The sequence below is a fragment of the Chaetodon auriga genome, unplaced genomic scaffold, assembly GCF_051107435.1.
Source record: "Chaetodon auriga isolate fChaAug3 unplaced genomic scaffold, fChaAug3.hap1 Scaffold_83, whole genome shotgun sequence".
Classification (NCBI taxonomy): Eukaryota; Metazoa; Chordata; class Actinopteri; order Chaetodontiformes; family Chaetodontidae; genus Chaetodon; species Chaetodon auriga.
Window position 1 is genome coordinate 2,501 of NW_027482057.1, and position 24,578 is coordinate 27,078.

At 40.3% G+C, this 24,578-nt stretch overlaps 1 protein-coding gene across 6 annotated transcripts; it reads left to right on the forward strand.

Annotated features, from left to right (window-relative positions):
• Window positions 1–9,429: 9,429 nt before the first annotated feature.
• LOC143317888 (ketohexokinase-like) lies at window positions 9,430–24,228 on the forward strand. Of its 6 annotated transcripts, none has more exons than XM_076725776.1 (8): window positions 9,430–9,634; window positions 10,695–10,811; window positions 12,117–12,251; window positions 18,711–18,783; window positions 19,483–19,638; window positions 19,736–19,824; window positions 19,954–20,111; window positions 23,082–24,228. In XM_076725776.1, the coding sequence occupies exons 1-8, from the start codon at window positions 9,534–9,536 to the stop codon at window positions 23,195–23,197; spliced, it is 945 nt and encodes a 314-aa protein (XP_076581891.1). In that variant the 5' UTR covers window positions 9,430–9,533; the 3' UTR covers window positions 23,198–24,228. The 6 variants fall into 6 exon arrangements, with proteins under 6 accessions (XP_076581891.1, XP_076581893.1, XP_076581892.1 ...); XM_076725778.1 differs by having other exon boundaries at window positions 19,483–19,629; window positions 23,082–24,023; XM_076725777.1 differs by lacking the exon at window positions 12,117–12,251 and adding an exon at window positions 12,441–12,575 and having other exon boundaries at window positions 23,082–24,023.
• The last annotated feature ends 350 nt before the right edge of the window (window positions 24,229–24,578 follow it).

Here is a 24,578-nt window from a genome sequence, read left to right on the forward strand (position 1 = left end):
CACCTATATATTGATATATATCTTGTAATAATAAACAAACAAACAATGGAATGTATTTTCATGTATATAATATGTGTATGTATATGTATATATATATATATATCACCTTAATATATTTTTACACTTACCGGTTTTGTGTGGGGGGGATGGGGCTGGCCCATCCTTTGGGGGACTGAGATGGAGTGTGCATGATCCCGCCGGCCCCTGCGGGGCCGACGGGATCTAAAAATCTTTTGCCCTCACATCTGGCCCTAACCCCAACCATTATAACCCTATTGATTTTTAACCCTATCCCCACCTTAATACTTACCATAACCCCTTTAATCCCTCCCTAATCCCAACCCTTTTCTTTTACTTACTTTTTTTTTTTTTTTACTTACCTTTTTTCCACTTACCTGGGAGCCGGACTGAGAGATGAAGAAACCTGAAAAAGAGAAGAAAGAAGGGTTAATTAATTAATATATATATACAATGTTAATGAAACCTATTATATAATATTGTATGTTATTCTAATATATATATATATATATATTATTGGATATATACTAAAGAATGTTTATATATACACCTGTATAACCTCATTAATATATATCTTGTTGTTAATAAAATAAAATTATATACTCACCTGTCCTTATGGGGGATGGAGCTGACCCTTTCTTGGAGATGTCTGGATGGAGTGTGCATGATCCCGCCGTCCCCTCCGGGGACGACGGGATCCAAGAATCTTTCGTCCTAACCCTTACCTTTGCCTACCTTTACTACCCACAAGGTTTACAATTTTCATACATTCAAAGGGGGGTCCAAACGACTCAGGGGGCTCTGAAACGTGCTCCTAGACACTTTCTGGGGGACACTTTTGGGCTATGGCACTTTGTCATATTATCACACTTTTCCATATTCCCATACACATACATGGGAATATTAATATGGCCATAACTTTTGAACGGAACATCACAGAGCTTCAGGACCACCACCGTTGGACTCAGGGTACATCAAATAGGGGGGGTAGACAAACTTTCAACCTTCTAGCTCCAAATAAAAAGTTCGGCAACTTTTGCCGAATCAGCCTTTTCACCCTTAATCTATCTTGCCTAACCCCAACCAAATTTAACCCTATCCAATTTTATTTATTTATTTATTTTACCTACCCTATCCTGTTTTGTCTCTAAAATTCATTTCTTTTGTTCTCATTTATCCCTTGCCCACTTTACTAATCTAACCCTATGCCCACTGTCCCTCTATTTTAATCCTAATTTTAATTGGTCATGCCTTTAGTAACTCTAAACCCAAATATAAAGCCCAAAAAGGAAGGGGAGAGTACTAAAAGACACAGTCAAGGACAGAAGGAGGCCAAGGGGAGGAAAGGAAAGAGTGTGGCAGAGGGAGAAGATGGAACGGAGGAGTGGAGGATGGAGACAGAATGGGGTAGAGGTAAGGATAAAGGGAAATGAAACCTCAACACAAGACTAATTTTTTATACAAAATCATTTTATTGAAGAAACACAAATTAGAAACTTAAAACACAAATTGATAAACCTAACTTACCTGGACAACCTGTGGAAAAAGAACAGAAACACAAATTAGAAACTCAAACTGAACATACATTGGAGACAAACTTTGACAAACACAACTTAAACTTACCTGTTTTTGGCTGGATAAGGGAACCTGTAGGGAAAGAACACAAACACAAATTAGTGACACACATAGGGAAAGGATACAGGAGAAAGGGAAAGAAGAAGGGAAAGGAGGAGAAAGTCAGAAGGGACAGGAGTGAGGATAGAAAGCCAAATTAGGCACCCCACTTCCCAGGCAGATCGGTATCGCCTGAGGAAGGCCAATTAAGGCCGAAACGTCGCGGCATAGGACCGATCTGAGTCCAATTTTTGGAAGCCCCACCACCTTCCGGTGGTGGACCCACGGGACCAGTGGGACGGGAGCTCTTCTGGGTGTGAAGGACCGTGCACCACCCATCCCCTGTTGGAGATGGTGTTTTTTTTCCCCTAACCTAACCCTAACCCTAACCCTAACCCCTAACCCTAACCCTAACCCCATAACCATCTAACCCTAAGTTGCCTAACCCCAACCAATTTTTTATCCCCTTCAATTTGATTTTTGCCCTATTCTATTCTATCCTAATCCTAAATTTTATTCCCCTATTCTAATTTTCCCCTATCCACTATGACTAATCTAATCTCGTGCCCGCTGTCCTCATATCCCTATCTAATGCCCACTATTCTAGTTCAAAAAAAACTCTTAACCCAAAATTTAACACAAATAGAAAGGGAGAGTGAGAAAGTAACAGTTAGTGACAGAGGAGCAAGGTGAAAGGACAGTGCCACATGGCCTAACGAGGCTAAGGAGAGGAAAAGAAGGAGTGGGATAGAGGGAGAAGACAGGATGGAGGGATAGATGAAGGATGGGAGGAAGAAAGGAAAATATGCAAATTAAAACTAATTAATATACAAGAACAAAAAAGACATTGGACCACAAGACTTATAGTAAAATAATTTTATTGAACATAAAAATCACACAAGACAACAATTGCACATTAAAGGGGACACTCAACATAAACTCACCTGGATCTGGACCTGAAAAAGAGAAAAACAGAAATACAAATTAGAAATTTAAACACAAACTTATTAATGGATAATTAAATTACATACAAAAACTTACCTGAATCCAAAACTGGAACATACCTGAAAAAGAAAAAGAACAGAAACACCAATTAGAAAATCCAAATAGAAATCATTTAGGCAAACTTAAATTACAAGGGAAACAGAAAGAAAAGGGAAAGGGAAGGGATAGTCAGTAGGGACAGGAGTGGAGGAAGAAAGGCCCATTAGGCACCCCACTTCCCTTAGACAGGTCGGTTCCGCCTGAAGAAGGCCGAACAGGCCGAAACGTCGCGGCATAGGACCGACTAATGGTCGAATTTTTTGAACCCCCACCACCTTCGGGTGGTGGGACCCCCACCACCTTCGGGTGGTGGACTGTGGCCCCTGGGGTGGAGCGTGCATTCGCTGCCCCCCACTTCGTGGGGAGCAGCTCCCTCTCTCACACCCAACCAATTTTAACCCCTTATATTTCCAACCCTATTGGCTCCAACCCCTACTATACTCACCTTCTTTTTATTGTTTATCCTCATCCTCCACACCATCTCCATCCTGGAATCCTAGGAGGGGGACGGTTCTCTCCTGGGGGGGCTTGGATGGAGCGTGCACTGGCCGTGCCGTCCCCTTCGGGGACGACCCGGCCCAAAAATGTTTTCTCCTAGCCCCTCCGGGGCCGACCCGACCCAAAAATCTATTATCCTAATCCCAACCCTGATAAATACATTAGTATATAAATAATTTAACATAGTACAAATATAGGGCTAAAAATATTTATTAATAGGGGCTTTTGTATTAAAAAGTGATTGGCTACAGTTCATAACACCATTGGGTTGATGGGTTTACATAAATAAATAAATAAATACATAAATTAAATAAATTATGAGGTAGTATTTGGTTGAGCATTTGGAATTCATTGGGCTGCATGTAGGGTTGCGAATCTAAATACAGAAGTTTTTTTTGGGGTTAAGGGGAATAAGTTCATTACATTCACTTATGGTTTTAGTTATATATGGGGTTAAGAAATTAAATAAGTTAAATTATACATATACGTTACATTTGACTTGATATAAATTAAAAACATTATTTCATTGGGTATTTTAGGAGTTAAAAGGAGAATGGTGGAGTTTTGGACCAAATACTAAGAGCGCAAGCGCGTCGTCATTTTGTTATTTCCGGGATCGCCATTTTGTGTGTGCATTCACAGTTAAAACTTCATTTGCACTTGGCTCTCGATGAGGACAGACCTGTCTTGCACTGCTCAGCCACTACATACCAGTAAGTGCATTTTGGTGTGCTTTACCTGAAGAAGGTCGCTTTCGACCGAAACGTCGTACTTAGCACACTGTTTTTTGTTGACTTTTAACGCCAAGATAGCGGTTTAATTTCCTTTTTTATACGGCGAGTTGCCTGAGACTTTAGTTAGTTTTTTCTAAGTTTCTTTTGGTTTTTTCCTTTCCCGTTGTTTGGGGAAAGTGTTTTTAGTTGTTGGTTTGCTTTTTTATTTTTGCATAAAAACAAAACATACAAAAAAATAAGAAAACTAAAAAACAACAAAAAAAAGAATAACTTAAGACAATATAGTTTGACAAGGGTAAGTTTCCTTTCTTTTTATAGGACTAGTTCGTCCATTGGATAAGTTTCCTTTTATTTCTTAAAGGACCAATTCGTCCATTTTTCATTTTTACATTTTTGTAGTTTTTTCTGAGTTTTTTGCTTTTTCCCTTCCTTTTTTGTTTTTGGGAAGGTGTTTTTAGTTGTTTGTTTGATTTTTTTGGTTTACATAACATAACAAAAAATACAAAAAAATTATAAAACTAAAAAATATACAAAAAAATAACAAAATTCAAAAAACCAAAAACAGTACAAAATTTAAAGAACTAAAAACAAACGATGTATCCCTGGACTGATGGGCGCAGGGGCTGGCGCCCCCAGCGCACTCGCCAGGAATACTGGGGCCGGGGGGACAGGCGGTACGCGGGTTGGATGGACCGTGCACCTTCCTTCCCCGCTTGGGGAGGGACTCGGACCCGATTCCCTCTCCTCTCCCCCTCATACCTCTTCCCCCATCCCCCCTACCCCTCCCCCTTCACCCCCTCCCCCTTCCTCACCCACCCCCCCTCCTCCCCCTCCCCTCCCTATACATCCCTTTTTCACAGCTTCCAGATTGCGGCAATCCTCCCAGGGGGCGCTGCTGCCTCCCAAACCCCAGCGGCAGCCCAAGACAAGCAGCACGAGAGATGAGGAGGACACCGGGGAGCCAAAATCGGCCCCTCCAGCCCCCTCCTCCTCTCCCTCCAACCCCACCGAGTTCCTGGAGGACCAGGAACTCCAGCAGCTGCTGGAGGAGGAACTCAGAGCCTGCACACCCAAGCCGGGCACCAGCTCTGATTTCCTGATGCCTAGGCTCACACCTATGGGCCCCCCCCGACCACTGACATTGTCATCTTCCTCTTCACTCACCTCTTTGGTTCCAGGTGAAATCCACCAGCACACTCCAGCTCCAGAGGGAATCTCCATTGCCACACATCCAGTGGAGACCACAAAAGAACTAACACCACAAACTTCTCCTCCTCACACACCCACATACAAACCCACCAAACACATCAACACCAATAAAAAACTCACAGAATGGGGACTGTGTGTGAAACAAAAATATTTAATCATTGGTGACTCTAATGTGGCAAGATTCCCTCCGTTCCAGATCTCTGACTTGCAGGTGGACAGTTATCCCGGGGCTTCTTTCCACCACGCAGAGGCTCTTCTGCGCAGGGCAGTATGCACCACCGAAGTGGAGCTGGTCATACTCGCCTTTGGACTGAACAGCAGGAAGCAGAAGCCTCGGGATGGGACCTGCAAGCAGCTCCTGAAAGCTGTGAAGATGGCTCACATCAGGTTCCCGGAGGCTACAATCTGGGTTCCGCTAATCAACTGTTCTCCCAGCCTCTCGCACAGAGAACAAGAGAACCTACAGGTACTGAACAATTTTATTATGAAAACTTGTACTTTCATCCCTAAGTTACCTGTTAAAGACTTCAGCACTGAGTCGGATGGGATCCACTGGACCCACTCCACAGCCTGCAAGATGTTCGAACATTGGGGTCAGCAGGTAAACTAGAAGTCCCCAGAAGCCTGATTTCTCAGGAGGGGCACAAGAATGTTATGGTTTTAGCTAAGGAAACCAAACTAACCCAGCCCCAACTTTCCTTGTTGAATAGGGGCCTAAATTTCATACCTACTAAGGGCAGCAATCACCAAATTAAAGCACAGACTAGATTGCATTTATATCATTATCACAGGAGACTAAAACTTCTAGCTTATTATGGTGAAGAAGATAATTCACAAAAACAACCCTTTACTCCAAATTCCAATTGGACTCCTCCAGACGCTAGGATACCCACCTATTTAAATAATTTAATTAAATTAGATCTGGATCACTTTTACAGCTCCTTCTCCATCATTCCAAGCAAACCAAATTTAACATTGGAAGAGAATCTGGCCCTAAAAGAACTGATGGAGAATAAAAACATTGTCATTAAGCCAGCAGATAAAGGAAGTGTGGTAGTCGTCATGGATCTAAAACAATACCTGTGGGAAGGAAACAGACAGCTCAATGATAACAGATATTACTCCAAATTGGACAAACCTATTTATATGGAAACATTCACTTTAATCAGTAGGATTTTCCAAAAAATACATGAGAAAAAATTAATCACTTCAAAACAGCGAAATTATTTGATCGGTGACTCTGAGCCGAGAGCCAGACGATTTTACCTCCTTCCCAAAATTCATAAAGATCCTGCTAGCTGGAGCGAGCCCTTCTTCATCCCTCCGGGACGCCCCATCGTCTCGGACTGTAGCAGCGAAACATACAGATCCGCTGAATTTATTGATTACTATTTGAATCCCCTGGCAAAAAAACACAAGAGTTACATAAAAGATACTTATGACTTTATTGAGAAAATTAAAAATCTGGCCATTCCACCTGAATCCATACTTTTTACGATCGATGTCGACAGTCTATATACAAATATAGACACTCAAGAGGGTATCCTGGCTGTAAAAAACATTTTAAACCAACATTACGATAAGAAAAGACCAGACAAAGAATTGTTGGAATTACTGGAAATTAATCTTACTCGTAATGACTTTGAATTTGATGGTAAATATTTTCTGCAGATTAAGGGTACTGCAATGGGGAAGAAATTTGCACCTGCATATGCCGATATTTTTATGGCCTCTTGGGAGACGGCTGCCCTGGAGAAATGTGAAAAGAAACCACTTTATTATTTCCGGTATTTGGACAATATTTGGGGCATATGGACATTTTCACAGGAGGAATTTACTAAATTTATAGAAATTTTAAATAACCACAATCCGTCCATAAAATTAAAATCCACCACAAGTTTAAATTCCATTGATTTTTTGGATACAACAACTTTCAAAGGGCCACAATTTAACTCTAATAACCGATTAGATATTAAAGTTTATTTTAAAGATACGGACACACATGCCCTTTTACATAAAAGCAGCCACCATCCCAAACACACCTTTGCAGGCCTCATTAAATCACAACTATTACGCTTCCACAGAATTTGTACACAACCAGATGATTTCAAATTGGCTACCAAAACGCTGTTTGCAGCTTTGTCCACTAGAGGGTACTCTAGGACCTTCTTAAGGACTTGTTTTAAGTCTTTTCTACAGACTAAACCAATTCAGGTCTCTACAGCTGTACCTTTTGTGATTACATATTCACCGGCCACAATCAAATTAGTCAGGAAAATTAAAAACAGCTTCCAGACCTGAGCACGCTAACCCTAAATAAATAAATAAATAAATAAATAATTTCTCAATTTCATATCAATTCATTGGGTACTAATTGGTTTACAAAGGAAAATTTATTTTATTCTATTGGGTACATAAAGGGTTGAAAGTCTAAATTCATGAGGGGGTTAATTGGCTATGGTCAATACTTATAAATATTAATTCAATTATTGGCTTAAAAAACATTTAAATTCATTTAATGGTTTTTGGTACATAAGGGGTTAATAAATTAAATAAGTTAAATTACATAAATAGCATACATTTGAATTAGTAACAATAACAGGATTAAAAAGACCTTAACACAAAAAACTAAAGTGCAATTGCATTTGCCAAAGTTAAACTCTTTTGTAAGTTCTGTTTTAACTTTGTGCATTTACAGCAGAAGCCTCATTTTACACTTGGCTCTCGATGAGGACAGATGCTCTCAATATTGTTTAAGCCAGTAGGACTCTTTTGGTGTGCTTTAGCTGAGGAAGGTCTTAATTGACCAAAAGTCATTTATAGCACACCCTTCTTTTGTTGATTTTACATAAATAGAATAATTTGATTTATTTTGTTAAAGGGCTAATCTGCCGAATTTCAAAGGACTTTAGTTTGTTTTTTCTGTTTTTGTTTTTTTTTTGGCTTTTTCCTTTCCCCTTTGTTTTGGGAAAGTGTTTTTAGTTGGAGAAAAAAAAAATCATTAAAAAAAATAATAACAAAAATAACAAAATCCCAAAGAACAAAAAAAGTACAAAACAACTAAAAGAACAAAAACAGAATATGTACAACTGGACTGAGGTGCGCAGGGGTTGGCATCCCCAGCGCACCCGCCAGGAGGACTGGGGCCGGGGGGACGGGCAGTACATGGGCCGGATGGACCGTGCACCTTTCTTCCCCACTTGGGGAAGGGCTCGGACACAATTCCCTAACCATTAATATTAATACATACAAATAGAGCACCTTAACCACTCTTTATGTGGCCGAGCTCCTTCCCCCCTTCATCATTCATTTTTTCAATTTTTTTTTAAAACTATTTTAAATTTCTCACTCTAGCGCTCTCTCTCCAGACGAGCATCCCACCCACCGCATTTTGCTAGGAGTGTGGGGGGTGGGACTGACCTACCTTTTTTGGTGGGGGGGCTGGATGGAGTGTGCATTGGCCACGTCGTCCCCGAAGGACAACGCAACCCAAAAAGATTTTTTCCTACTCATTATGGGCCTGCAAAGTGTGTGTGTGTGTGTGTGTGTGTGTGTGTGTGTGTGTATATATATATACACACACACACACACACACACATATACATATATACGGCCAATATATATATATATATATATATATATATATATATATATATATATATATATATATATAGAGAGAGAGAGAGAGAGAGAGAGAGAGAGAGAGAGGACGTTTTCAAAAAGAGGCTCAAGATCCACCTTTTTAATCAGGCTTTCAATTGATTTGTTTGATTTATCTTATTCGTTTAATCACGCTTCTTAGCATATGTTTTATTATGCTTGTTCTTATCTTATTTTAGTTGCATGTTTAATTGCTATTTATTTCATTTACTCATTTTATTTTATTTTATGTTTATGTCTTAGTCCCTTGGTTTTCAGCTCCAGTGTTTCCTCATGGGGGTCCTTAGTTGATAGATAGATAGATAGATAGATAGATAGATAGATAGATAGATAGATAGATAGATAGATAGATTTTGGTCCACAAAGAAACGCAAAATGCTGGACAGACACTGGGTCATTACATTGAGTAAAAAATAGGGTTAGGGTTAGGGGTAATGTAATGATTCCTCTGTCTTACTGTATTAAAAACTATGCTCCAAACTCCAGCACAGGAATACAATTAATGTTAGCTACTGATAGTATTAACAAGCAACAAAATGTGAACAGGAAGTGGCGTATCATACTAACTCTCACCTCACAGACTAGTAATGAGCAGCTCCAATCAGTAAGGCTCTTATTTTATAATCTCTACTGACAGGAAGTGGTGTATCTCAGTGTTGTAACTTGACTCTGGGGAGATAATGACACGTTTGTTTCAAAGTCCAGACCGCAGCCGTGGGTGCGTGTGTGTATCTTTGTCAGTTTCTGTAGATCAACATGGATGAACACAAAAAAAAGAAGATTCTGTGTGTGGGTTTGGTGTGCCTTGATATCATCAACGTGGTGGACAAATACCCTGAAGAAGACACTGACACCAGGTGAGCATACAGGCTAATGCTAACACCAGCAGCCTAATGCTTACAATGACAACAGGTCAGATATGATCAGCTGATATTGAATAGTGTTTGTTTGGATTATATTCCATTCAGTGATCCTGCATGTATGTACTTGTCCTACAGAATACTCAACAGTTCTTTTTGCTGTGTTAATGTTCACATTTACATTTTACTTTTAATGTGATTTTATAATACTTGGTATTTAATTTGAAGCTGATTCTACAACAATCTTTGAATGAATGAATCTTTGAACAATCTCTAATCTTTGAACGTGAGAGCACAGATCCTACTGATTCATCATAAAAGTGGCCATATTAGTATAGATCAGCTTGTATGAACAATATCATTTCCTAACACAGACCTCCACAGATTAATTTATTGAATTTATTGATCCTCAATATTGATTCTTCATATTAGCTGTATGACTGAGGAAATGAAATGTCCCTGACAGACAAAATGCCGGAGAAACACATTTCCATCTGTAAAAAGGGAATGAGTGTGTGTAATGATGGTTAGGCAAAATGAGACAGTTTAATTATTGTAATTTAGCAGATTCTTATGAAGATTTGTTTGAGGGTAGCACACAACAACGGACTGGATTACAATAATTTATTGTCGTCTCAGCTGAATAACTAAAATGCAGTCCAGCCCCAAACACTAAAATCAGTTAAAATGATTTTAAAATGTGACAATAAAATGAGCAAACTACTAATCTAATTAAATGTGAAGGGGAAGGCTAAAAGCCCAAATCACTAAAACTAAGGCGCTAAAAAGGCACATACCCAGAACATGCTGGAATAATTATATGTGTCATCTGGCATGCGAACACCTCTGGATCCCCAATGAGGAACTGGAAACTGTTACTGGGCAGAGGAACATTTTAACTACTTTGCTTAGCCTGCTGCTACTGTGACCCATCCCTAGATTAGAGGCAGAAAACCGATGGATGGATGGATGGATGGATGGTCATTCTGAACATTAATACATATCTCAGTAATATTGGTTGCTGATACAGTGATGCCATCATTTTCTATATCTGCAGATGTTTGTCGCAGCGTTGGCAGCGAGGAGGAAATGCTTCGAACTCCTGCACGGTGCTGTCACTGCTCGGAGCACCCAGCGCCTTCATGGGCTCACTGTCTGCTGGACCTGTAGCCGAGTAAGTAAGGATCAACCACCAATACACAAATCAATAACAATGTAATGTTCATCAGTGTGTGCATCAATACACTCATGAATACATGCATCAGTACATTTATAAACTCAGATGGAGAATTCTCAAATTACTCAATTACTTACTAAAAATGACCTGTGTAAAAATGTACTTGGATGAAAGTAAATGAATGTAAATAATGTGGATTACATTACATGTTAAATTACCTGTAGGCTACAAAAGACATTTCTCTAACTGTCAATCCAGCAACACTAGTGGAATTACACCAACATTATGAGTCCTGATGTCCAAACTGACAGTAACTTTCTACAGACAGCACTTTGCAGCATGTGTGTACCACTGATGAGCAAATATAAATATATACCCACCATCCTCAGTGTAGCCTCACTAGAATTAACTAGAAACCTCAGACAATTTAACAAAAAGATCAGTCGACAAATGAAAAGCATGTGGACACCATGGAAGGTCTGTATTCTTACATAACCAACAGCAGAATAAAATTTCACCAAAGTCAAAACGGACTCTCTGTCCAACTGCAACCAGTCCACTCAGCCTTTCTGTCCCACTCTAACCAGTCTACTTGGCCTTTCTGTCACCCTTCTCACTGAAGCAAAAAGTTCCTCATTGAACTTAAGTGTCACCTGGAGGATCGACCATGAGTATTTAGCATTTAGCATGTTACCCGGACTGAGCATGTACCTGTCGGTTGCAGCATGTTGTGTGTGTTCGATTCATGCCATTTAGCATGCTCACTGGGAGGTGCACGTAATCAGTGATTCACTAAAATAGATACATAGATAGATACCTTTTGTGCTGTAGAGTGTGCTGCAGTACATAATGCTAACCCTAACCAATGATAATCTTATCCATAATCCATAATAAGACCTCCACACTATTCTGACTCTCAGCCAGTGAATGAACACATGTAGAACATGTAGGTTTTCATTTCAGTGTCAGCTGAGTGCAGAGGGTCTCTGTGGAGCTCTGATATCCTGCTGCCACAGATATACAGACAGGTGAACAGATAGATAGAAAGATGAACAGACAAACTTCTTTGTTTTTTTCATCTCAAAGTTTCTTTGTCCCCTTTCTCTCCTTGTTTCCTCTTGTCCCTCCTATTCCCTTCTTTCCTCATCTCCTTTCATCTCCTTGTTCCCTGTTCTCCTTTCTCTCTCATTGTTTCCTAATCTCCTTCTCTCCTCTCCCCTCTGAGCAGCATACAGATATCTGATGTTGATCAATTTCATGATCACTTAAAGATGGAGATGTGAAACAATTTCCTGTCTGTAGTTTTATTTTGGAGGATTTTCAGAAGTTCCACATTGATGTGTCTCTGGTGTCTGAGCACGCTCAATGTGTCCTTCCCGCCTCTGTGGTCATCAGCAACATCAGCACAGGGAGCCGTACCATCCTGCATATGAACAGGTGTGAATAGATATGAACAGGTGTGCATGTGCCACTAACTGCCTCTGTTTCAGGAACATCATCATCATCATCATCATCACCATCACGAAACGGCTCTGCCCGCTTCCTGTTTCCTGTCTGTGTTCTGTTGTTGTGTTTATGTTGGAGCACAGACTTGATATGAAGCAGTTTCCTGTCTCTCTCTGTCAGTTTCATCATGGCTGACTTCTCACAGCGTGCAGTTGATGTCTCAGCGGTGGTTTGGCAAGTCAGTGGTCAAACTCCGTGTGCGTGTTGTGTGGTTTGTCCGTCCAGCGGTTCGCGAACCGTCGTTCTCTCCGACACGTAAGACGACCCAATGGCTGGCTGGCGTCACACAACGTTCACTAAACACCTCTTTATCAATCAGACATTCTTGCCATAGGGCAGTGGTTCTCAGACATATGTCACCCCACTACATATATGGGGTTAAATTATATCAAATTCATATGATTAACTTTGGGGAAATAAACAAGAGTTTGTTGTAGTTTGGCTATCATGCTGACCTTTATTTCACTAATTTTCTACTTGGATCCTTTTTTATGAGTCTGTTCTCCTATCATTGTTAATAACTTAAAAGAATTTAGAGAAGGGGCCGTTGACTTTTTCTGCTTTTGAATGGGGGCCATACCAGAACACATCTGCGATCTGCTGCCATGTTATCACTCCCATAATTAAATTCAAAACCCCATTAAAAATGTACACGTTTGAGAGAACAGACACAGATAACAGCGGGAACAGCAGCTGCTTTACAGATAAATATACTTTATGGTTCAACTGCAGGTTTATAGAAAATCATTATCTAGACTTTAGACTTTAGCCTGCTTCTTTATTGATCCCAATTTTGGAAATTATTTTGTTGCAGTAGGCAAACACAGAATGTATGCAACAATTTTTTAAAAGTAACAAAAAGTACTAAAAAATATAAACAGGAATAAGAGCAGTTTGTTAGAAATAAAAATAGAACAAAGTATAACTAAATATAATAATATAATATGTACTATAATGTATAATACATATTATATAATATTATAATAATATAAGAAAAATACAATATAACTAATTGTGTAAACAAGTCTTTACAGTAAAAAATTGTGCAGTTTTGGATGATAAATAAATGTAAACCGTAGACTGTATGTGCAATATTGCAGTAGTGCAGATAATATTTAAAATATTGGCGTTGTGAGGTTAGTGGATTAACTGTTTATGTTTCTATTGGGAAGTGTGATGGGTCATGGCAGGAACAATGTCCTGAAGCAGTCCTTTTGACAGCAGAGCTGAAGCAGTCTAATGGAGAAGGAGCTCCGCTGACTGTCCACAAGGTGGTCAAGAGGACATTCAGGGTTATCCATAATGGATATCAGTCTGTCCAGTGTCCTCCTCTCCACCACCTCCTCAACAGTGTCTAGTTTGCAGTCAATAATGGAGCCGGCCTTCCTGATCAGTTTGTTCAGTCTGTTGGTGTCGCCGGTTCTGATGCTGCTCCCCCAGCACACTGCAGCAAAGAAGAGTGCACTGGCAACAACAGACTGGTAGAAGATCTCCAACATCTTGCTGCATACATTGAATGATCTGAGCCTCCTCAGGAAATAAAGTCTGCTCATCCCCTTCTTGTAAACAGCGTTGATGTTAGTTTTCCAGTTCAGTCTGTTGTCAAGGTGCATTCCAAGGTATTTGTAATCCTCAACCACTGCGACATTCTCCCCCAGAATGCACAGTGGTTGTGTGGTCGTCCCGTTCCCTCTGAAATCAATAACCATCTCCTAGGTTTTGGCCACGTTAAGCAGCAGGGGCCTCATTTATAAAACATTGCGTAGAATCCATACTAAAAGTGTGCATACGCCCAAAAGCTGAAAATGGCGTACGCCAAAAAATATTCGGATTTATAAAACGTGCGTACTCACACCTGCACGCAATTTTCCCTTTATAAATCACACTCCACCTGGAAGATTGCGCAGGTGGATTCACCTCACATCCCGCCTCCGACACACCCACATTTTACCATGAATGGTCAATGCAAAGTACCTCATGAATGACTTTGCATATAAATATACCTGCTGATCAATGGCAGTTTACGTTCGATCATGGCAGAGAAAAGAAAAAGAAATTTTACGGAGACTGAAATCGAGGTGCTTGTGGGTGAGGTGGAGGCCAGAAAGGATATTTTGTTTGGTGGTCACAGTAGTGGCGTCACGAATAAAATAATAATAATTAAAAAAAATGAGTGGCGGCACGTCGTCACCGCAGTGAATAGTTCCAGAGCCACAGAGCGATCTGTGGCAGAAACTACAGATCCCTACACTACTGTGCGTCAGGATGAATGAGTCATGTGTTGACCCAGGCCACCGTGCCACTACATTCGTCAAGATCATGTCCGAGGTACAAATAATTTGTACATTGAGTGAATGCACATTTTTTCGATTCACATAAGCAAATTCATTTTCACTCTGAGCCCTTATAGCAATGTGAGTGCAGTCAATTGCGCCGATTACATTTGGGAAAACCGGACATTGCTGCAAATTGCCTTTTAATGTTGGCCTGTTCACCCACAGTGTAAGAAAACCTGTTTTATCGACGGGTCATTTTTATAATGCCATCCAAAACGGCTGGCATTATGGCGCTGAGGGATGGCTGCGATATCCCAGACCTAAGGACATAATTTAACTGAATTATACCCAAAAGGGGCTTTAGACAGACAATGTAACATTATATAATATTAATCATATCAAACACTTACCTGTCGGCTAATTCCCACTGAAAGGAGCCAGTCGCCAGAAACCCCAGAGTGGTCAGCACCTGGATATGCACCGGGATGGCGCGGTTCCGGCGGGTGGGTCTATCTAACACTGGGCCCAGTTCAGCACATAGATCCAACAGCACCGCTCTAGGGAATCTAAATCGGCTTATTAGCCAGTCATCATCATGGGCCAGCAAATCTCCGTGGTCCCGAAAACTTCTCTCCATCCTGATCCTACCGTTTGCATGATCTTCCAGCAGTGCCAGCGCATCCATTGTGCAGCATTACGCACGAGTGTCACCGCGCTATTTATATGCTTACTCAGCAAATTGAATGATTGTTACACACCTTGTCACAATTAATACTAATCCATCAGTGCCATCCACCGCTCTGTATCATTTGAAGATGGAAGTATGATATATGAACATTGTGCATACAGTAGTAGGCCTAACGGCTCATTAAAGGAACACATCTATAACACTGCAGACTTGGGTGTTTATGATTACGCGGGTCTATAAGTCTGATATGTGATGACATTAAATGTATGAGATCAATCTGGCTTCAATTCACCACCTCACCATCTGCACCGCCAGTTTCCCCGTCTCCAAAATGTTCGTACGCAAGCATCAAAGTTGGCGTACCGCTGCGCACATTCTCACGCTAAGTTTATTTTTATAAATCACAACCTTTTCGTAGGAAGTTGCGTACGCAACTTTCAAGCCCCTTTTTGTGCGTAAGCAAGTTTTATAAATGAGGCCCCAGGTGATTTCTACCCGACCATTCCACAAAATCTTCCACCACTGCTCTGTATTCCTCCTCTCGTCCATCCTTTATACACCCCACCACCGCTGAGTCGTCAGAGAACTTCTGCAGGTGGCACGATGAAGAGTTGTACTGAAAGTCTGAGGTGTACAAGGTGAAGACAAAAGGAAACAGAACAGTCGCCTGTGGTGCTCCTGTACTACATTCCACGGTCTCAGACAGAACGTTGCCCAGTCAGACAAACTGCAGTCTGTCTGTCAGGTAGTCAGTAATCCAGGAGATTGTGGGCACGTCAACTCCCATCACTCGCAGCTTCTCACCAAAGAGCAGTGGCTGGATGGTATTAAATGCACTGGAGAAATCAAAGAAGGTGATCCTCACAGTGCTGCCACTACAGTGGGAGTGAGCACGCTGCAGCAGGTGTATGATGGCATCGTCCACACCCAGATGGGGTTGGTAGGCGAACTGTAGAGGGCTCAGTGATGATTTCACCTGTGGTCAGAGGTGGGCCAGGACCAGCCTCTCCAGTGCCTTCATCATGAGCGATATAAGATGTGCAATGTGCGATGCGATTATCTAATCATGTAGGGTCCTGTGTCATAATAAGTTGTATGGTGTGGCTAATGCTAATGTAGCTAATGTTAATGTGTTTCACCTCAGCTGATAAAATGATAAGTATTGGTTCTATATGCTTGTTTGAAGTAAATTGAGCTGTCTGAATAGATGCAGTGAATCCTTCACAGTTCAGTCAATTACATTTAACAGTGCTATGCTTGGAAGCTACATTACATCAGGACCTGTTTAATTAGTCATCAGGGCTCTCTATACTCACCAAAGGCCAGGGATGAAATATAACTGTGACACTGATAGCACTCACTTTAGCACTTACATAAATTAATCTGATCACACATTGATGCATCCGATATCAAATTAACTCTAAATGTATGACCTGCTGTTTTTAATGATTCGCAACTTTGTTTCCATCAGACTGTCAAGTCTTATACATCACTGACAAACACCCTGTATTATTGTTTTTCTTTTTTCTTGTACATACCCAAATATTTAAACTTGACAAACATGTCGCCATGGAATCAGACTGAAGCAGAAACATTAGCAATTTAGGTGAGACTTATCCAGTCTCCATGTAAAGTGACAGGGATCCTCCAAATCTGAAGTTCCACCCATGTGGTGGAGCGGGCAGATAACAAATAACAAATGTACTGAGGTGTTTCGTGAATGCTGTTTGACCCACCTGAAGTAAGCAAGAGTGCCTGATTCTGATAATGATCTAATCTAATCTGATCCTGGTCTAATGACGTCATGGTCACATTACCCACTGCTGAGCAAGACATCAAGGTCCTGAAGCTAAATGGATACACCAGTCACAGTGAATGAAGCTCAGCTGACCTTTAGCTGTCTGTCAGCTTGTTTGAGATGAAGTCAACTAGATTGGTGATAAAGAGAATGCAATTAATATCCCCTATTATTGTATGGAAATGGACATGATGAACACCATGTGTCAATTTAACTATACATTTAAAAGTATGTTACCATTTTCTGACTGATGATTTCACTTTACAGATCAATTGAACTGTGCAATGAATATTTGACACTATTATGGTCTTTTACTAACAAGTCAAACACTACTTATAGAACACAAACAAGATAGACAAGCAGAGACACAAAAAATAAAAGTATAAGAATAAAACTAAAATAAGGTGAAAATAATGTACAGCAGTGGCAGTGATGGCAAAGACAGTAAAACACCAAACAATTTGAAATATAAAGTTCAGCTAAGCATTTGCGATGTGTGTCTGCCTTCCTGTCTGAACTGAAACTGAGCTGCTGTGATGTTAGATGGAGCCGATGGTCCCTGTTAGTGCCAGACAAAGGCAACTGATTTCCTCAACATTGATGAATATGTTATGGCCTGTAGTTTAAGTGCAAACAGCAAATACAATTCCTGAAACATTTGTAATGACTGATTGTGATGATTCGGTTAAACCTTCAGAGGATATGAGAGCTGCTAGAAATAGCACCTCACTACAAATAAATGTGACTCAAGTGTGTATGCACTTTAAAACAAAGCAATACAGGGACTTGACTACTGCTGGTAAAAGGCAGAACCACTTATTACGTTCCCAAACAGCTTACATTTATGGAGAATGGACAAAATATGTATATTGTTAATGAAATGTACTTCCAAAGTTCATGTAGATAAAAACTGTTGAATAGTGGTGAAATCCTATAATTGTGAGTGGTGATGTAGGAGGATGATGTTGGAGAGTTTCATCAATAGCATGAGGTAAAAACTCAAGCGTTTAGCTTGTGCAGCTCTGCACCAGTCTGGCTCATCTCAAACAAGCCACGATGCTTGTCTAATGTCTGTCATGTGACTGTCACATCACTGTTGTCTGTCAAAATTGTAATCTGGAATGTGATACAAACTGATCATTCCAAACTGCATAATGTCTTCATCTCCATAAAGTCCTGAAAGACCCATCAATCAATCAATCAAGTTTAAATTTAATTTTAAATGGTTTAATTGGGGGGGGGGGGGGGGGGGGGTTACTGATTGCTGTTTTTGTGTATAGAAGAAACTCCTCCACCCTCCATCAAACACACAAAGCAAACTTCCTGTTTGGTCAGGTCAAAAGAGTTCCTGTTGGACCTGCTCAGGGTCAAACTTACATGTAATATATTTAAATGTATATATCTAAGAGCCACTTTACCAGCCCTGGTTAACTCTCCTCAACCAGTGGAAAGTCTTATATGGCTTGATGACATCATAGTGATGTCATCAAGCTGGAAGGGGTAAACAGAAGAAGCTTTCACCCTCAGTGATGGAGTGATAAAGTGATGAAGGATGGAGGGATGGACATGTTTCTGCATTTTCTGATTTATGAGGAACACAAACTCTGGTCTCACTTCCTGTCTGTCAGGAACCTTCCTGATGTCACAAAAGAGGATTTCTCCAAAGTTGACCTCCATCAGTTCAAATGGATCCACTGGGAGGTGAGCAATGGTCCAAGAAACTGAAACAGCCAGACTAACCTGAGTAGTCTAATCTAAACCACACTAATCTGACTATACCAGACTAACTACATCTATCAGAGGGTTATAATGATGTGACTAATTTGAGTTGGCCCCTGCAACTTACTTACTTAGACAATCTTCCATCCCATGGGACTAACAGCTCACTGGCATTGAAAGAGGACTTGTTTCAATAGTAAAGCAGGTTTGACCCTGATCAGAGCCTAGTGGGGAGAATGCAGAAAAATATCATAGGACAATTCCCCGACTCCCAAAGTGCATTAAATTGATTTCACCTGTGCACCTCAGAATGTACTGTAGTTCAATCATGGCCAGAACTAATTCAGGTTATCTGACTAACTTGAAAAACCTATGGTTGGTTTAGTAAAACCAATCAGCCAATCAACTAATTCCACTGTTTGGACAAAATGCTACATGCTCAATTAACCAGACTAACCTAAGTAATCTGACTAACCCAACAAACCCAAATAACTAGACTGATCCTTCATTTCAAAATAGTGTGAAATATGTCAAATTGAATCTACAGCACTACACAAAATTTCAAGGGTAAAATACCACATGACTACTCTACAGTTCATACAGAATACTACAGTATACTAGTATTATTTGGTGTTTTAGCCCTTACATGTTTTAGAGTTGTGGTTTATTTAACTCCTGCAGGGTCGAAATGCTGAGGAGCAGGTGAAGATGATCCAGCAGGTGGCAATGTATAATAGCACATTGCCACCTCAACAGAGAATCACTGTCTCTGTGGAGATAGAGAAGACCAGAGAGCCGTTGTATCAGCTGTTTCCCCATGGTGACGTGGTGCGATTTGTTAAGTGGAAACACTGGTTAAAGTTCATGGATTGTACATATATCTATATAAAAACATACAGCATGTAACAGGATGGATTTTATCTTGTGTCTTCAGGTGTTTGTCAGTAAAGATGTCGCTCGTCACTTTGGTTTCCTGACAGCTGAAGCTGCTCTGAAAGGACTCTACAGTCGGGTCAAAAAGGGGTGAGTGTAGGTCAAAGGTCAGCAGTTAGAACTGTCTTGCTCTCAACCCTGTCTGTCTCTATTACTTGTCTGTCTCTCTAACCTGTCTCTTTCTATTTAATGTCTCTGGCTGATCTGTCTGCCTCTCAGGGCTGTCCTGATATGTGCCTGGGCAGAAAAAGGTGCAGATGCTTTGGGTCCTGATGGTTTGATTGTTCATTCAGATGCTTTTCCTCCTGAAACTCTGGTCGATACCCTCGGAGCTGGAGACACTTTCAATGCTGCTGTCATCTATACACTGTCCAATGGTGAGACATTATATTGTTCAGTGGTGACATGTTATACTATCCATGGGTGAAACATTATACTGCCCAACAGTGAGACACCATACTGTCCAACAGTGAGAAGTATGCTGTCCAACAGTAACACATTATACTGTCCAACAATGACATGTTCTGCTGTCCAACGATGACACATTCCATTGTCCACTGTTGAAAAATTATATTGTCCTACAGTGAGACACTGTCCAACAGTAAGACAACCCATCTCTTTCACTGTTTCCTAATCAACTCTTTTCAGCTCTTATCAGCTCATTTATACCTTAAGCCAATTTAATTTAAACTTTAAAATGTCCCACACCTTTCATAACATATTAGTATTATTGAACTTTTACAGCCAGCAGTGTAGTTTAGTGTCAGCTTTTCAACATCCAGTATTCAAACCACAATTTCTTCATAAATTGCATTCTCTGGTTATGATTGATGTTGAATAAAAGTTAGATTTCCGAGCATAACTGACCAACTCCCCACCAGTCACTTTGAACTGAGGAAACCTCTTGGATGAGAGGTGAAACATAATCTAGAACCTCAAGAAAGTCCAGTTGCACCAAGACGACAGCCTCTGAACTGCACTCTCTCAAACATTTTCAGTTTTTGTTAATCTGTTTAGTTTCCAGCTCTCCTTTTCTGATCATATTCACTAAGAACGAGGTTTAAAACATTGGACAATCTATTGGTCAAACTTTTCCAATGGAACCAGAAAATCTTACCAAGCTTCTAACTGGAGGGAGCAGCAACTTTCTTTGGGATTAGCAGGAGACACTGATTAGGGAAGCAAGCTGAAGCCCTCATTAATTTGGGTTAGGGTTAGGGTTTCCTTCAGTTCATCTGGTCAATGTTTGCTTTCTGGTGAACAAGACGGATGAACTGCCACTCCTCAACAGAGTAAACACAGACTTTTGCAGATCTATTCCCATGTGCTTTACTGAAGCCTGGCTAGGAGACCACATTCTGGACACAACGCTACATCTGGGTTTCCAAATCCTCTGAGCAGTCCATGTAACAGAGTCATCAGAAAAAACAAAGGGAGATGTAATCTGCTTCTACATTAAAGAATCTTGGTGTACAGATTTCACAGAGTTAAAAAAGAAATCACTGTCTAGTTCATCTTCTCCTGACTTACAGGCTGAAATTAAAATCAGCTCAGCCTGTGGTCAAGACTGTAAGGAGATGGACCAGCAAAGCAAAGCTGGACCTGCAGGCCTGCTTTGACTGCACTAATTGGAGTGTTTTTGAGGATGCATCTGTGTTGTCATCTGCTGTGAAAAGCCAGCTGTATGGATCTACACAGCCACCTCTCTGTGAAGCATAAATCAACTAGAACAGGGGTAACCAACATGGTGGCTATGGGCACCTGGTTGCCTGCAGGGCATGTTCTAAAAGCTAAGAGCAGCCCTTGCTCAGTCACGAAGGATCAGGAAAAATTCTGGACTTCTCATTTGTCCCTAACTCTAACAGCAGGAAATCCCTCTGCTAAGGACATTGCCCCCTTGCTGCAGCAGTAAAGCACACACTGCAATATGCTACTCACACTATGTTTTTTCCTGACAGATCCTAGCCTAGACCCCGTCTTGTCCCCCTCAGGACAGTGATTCCATAACTGGAAATATTCTGTTATGATTTAGACGAGTGTATTGACCGAAACACTGTGACTCAGACGAAGAGGAGGGAAAAGGAGAGAAGTTGGAATAGTTTAATTGTCTTTTCCTAAGCTTATCACAGTCAGTGTAAGAGAATCAATCCATAGAGCAGACAAGCAAGTTAGAGGGTGAAGGCTGGAGCACATGGCAAACACCTGAGCACAGGGGCAAGACAAGGCAGAGAGGCACAAGGTTCATTTGGTCGATCACTGTTTTACCGCATAGGTGAGCAGATGATTTGACAAATACTGGTGGGAAGACTGGTGCTTATATACTGTGGTGGTTGATGAGGCTTGATTGAATTATTGAGGTCAGGTGTGCTCAGGAGAGAATGACCTGTCAGGCCTGCAGTTAAACACATACAGACACAGGACAGACAGAGGAGAGACAGACATGGGACAGAAGGAGAGGGAACCTGCAGATCCTGACATATGCATTTCTTTGTTGCCATCACACACAGTTTCCTTGCTGCCACAGGCCTGACGGGACCCCTGAAAAACTTTAGATTTCCCCAGGATGGATGTGGTTTTGCAGGATGTAGCAGTGCACACCTGAGCAAGCTCCATGACCATCTCAGTCTGGATCTGAATGCATGTTGTTTTCATATTATTCAGTAGATGGAAATTGGTAGTCTTCCTTGTAAGATTGCTTGGGTGGTCAAGTGAGATGTTTGCCTTCAGGGTTCTGTGCCAAAGAGCTCTTCTATCTTCAGGAAATCAGGTGATGTAGTATAAAATGGGATACAGTCCACCAAAGGAGCAGGTTGTAGTGGACGAATGGGTAAAATGTAGGACCTTGATCCAGGAAGATGGGGTTCATGTCCTGTCTGAAGCCAAACGTAAACAATGGTGAAATGTTAATATGTTTTAGCACTACTTATCTGTACATATTTTCAATTATATATTAAGATATAAGACATAAGATATATTATTACTGTATATATAGATAATTTAAGGTAATTATCCCCAGAGGAACACAGTGGAAGTAGAAATATGTTGGAAAGAATTAAATTCTATACATAATTCTTCATAATTCTCCCTTCAAAGCTTTTTTCAAGGCTTTTATTTTGAAAGAAAAAAGATGACCCTTTTCTTCCAGGTCAAAGTCAGTAGATTTTGTTGTCAGAATCACAGCTGATATGCATTAAATCTCCTTTTATACATCTCTTCATCATTCTGTCTCACTGCTCTCACATAAAACTCTGGTCTCATAAAACTCTTCTTTGTTTTGTTTTGTGAAATTGCCATAACATTTCTGTCTGTATTGTACTTAAATAAGTAAATACATTTTCCACCTGCAGGTGGAAGTTTGGAGAATGCTCTGACCTTCGGCTGCAGAGTTGCTGGTAGGAAGTGTGGTTTCCATGGTTATGACAGTATTGGTGAAAAGTTCACAGACAACCAAGTGAAGAATTGAAAAGAGTGATGATTCAGAGAACTGTGGTTAAAATCTGGGATTACTCACACTGTGAAAAATGATGAGTGATTAATGATAAATAACTGATTGTTTACTGTTTATATTGCCTGACATTTAACTATTCACAAGTTCCTAATAAAATGATCATTAAGTGTGTGAAGCAGAGAGTTATAGTGAAGTAACATCTTTATTGCTCTATTTTTCTTACCTGATTACAATAAAATCTGTCAAACTGATCAATAAATGACTCAAATTGATTCATTTAATGATCAAACAAAATGTGGTAATGTTGAAGTTTTAGTTTTTTTGACCAAAATGGTAGTATGTAATAGGTGGTAATAGTTTTAGTCAAATTTTTGTTTTTTGATTTTTGTTTTACTGTCATGAATTAGTTTGTTTGGTTTTATGTCCTGTTTTATTTTAAAGGTTTGCCTCATGTGTAGTCTTTTTCCTTACTTCCTAAATTGTCCTGCCTTTGTAAGTGATGATTTGTGTCACCTGTTCCTTATTTGTTTTCATCTCTGCCTCATTAGTCCTCCCTCCCCGGGCCATTTAAGCCAGTGCTTTTCCCTCCATCTTTGTCAGATCATCTTATGTCGTGTGTCATGCATCTCTGCCTTCCATGAATACTTTCCTGTGCTTCCTGAGATTTTGAACCTTTGCTTTATTTTTCCCAAGACTTTGCTTGATTTTTCATTTTTGGACTTGTGCTTCTTTTGTTGGATTTATTTGCTGATTAGGACTCTTTACATTGGTTTTGACAGTCACCAACCTCTCCTTGATTTTGTTTGTCACTGAATTATAAATAAATGTATGAAACTGCATCAGTTCTGCCTGTTGGCTCGGCTTTCTGGGTTCAATCCCTTCTGCCACCTTGACTCTAATGTGACATTCAATGCATAAAAACTGAAGACATCTCAGTCTTGTTTTTACAGTTTTTGCCCGTTGCTGTAACACTTTTTGCTAAACTTGGCTAACTGTGTCAAAACTCTACACACAAATAAAAATAAATAAATAAGACACAACACTGGAAAAATAAAGCATTCACATCTGTGTCAAAGTGAAACTCTGCTATCAAAACCAACAATCCTTTGTCAAAATGACACTCTGATGACAAAATGATACACACTTGCATCATATGAATACACTTTCAGATTAGCAGCGACGCACTAGTGTACTTTCTATAAAACACTGTAGTCTTTCATCTTCACTGGTTTTATTCAGTTTCTCAGAGCATCCTGTGAAACTCATGAAACACTGTTTGTTACACAGTTTCTGTTATGTCTTTTTTCCAACAAATGAAAAGTACTGTAATAGAATTACTATAAGGTTACAAATTACATCAACTCAATACTGTGCATTACAGAACTATACAGTACAG

What these genes read in the sequence shown, in the direction of transcription:
- LOC143317888 (XM_076725776.1), top strand. Translation starts at nt 9,534, where the DNA reads ATGGATGAACACAAAAAAAAGAAGATTCTGTGTGTGGGTTTGGTGTGC. An exon ending in TCAAATGGATCCACTGGGAG is followed by an intron (nt 18,784 to 19,482) that starts GTGAGCAATGGT and finishes TAACTCCTGCAG; the next exon opens with GGTCGAAATGCTGAGGAGCA. An exon ending in TACAGTCGGGTCAAAAAGGG is followed by an intron (nt 19,825 to 19,953) that starts GTGAGTGTAGGT and finishes TCTGCCTCTCAG; the next exon opens with GGCTGTCCTGATATGTGCCT.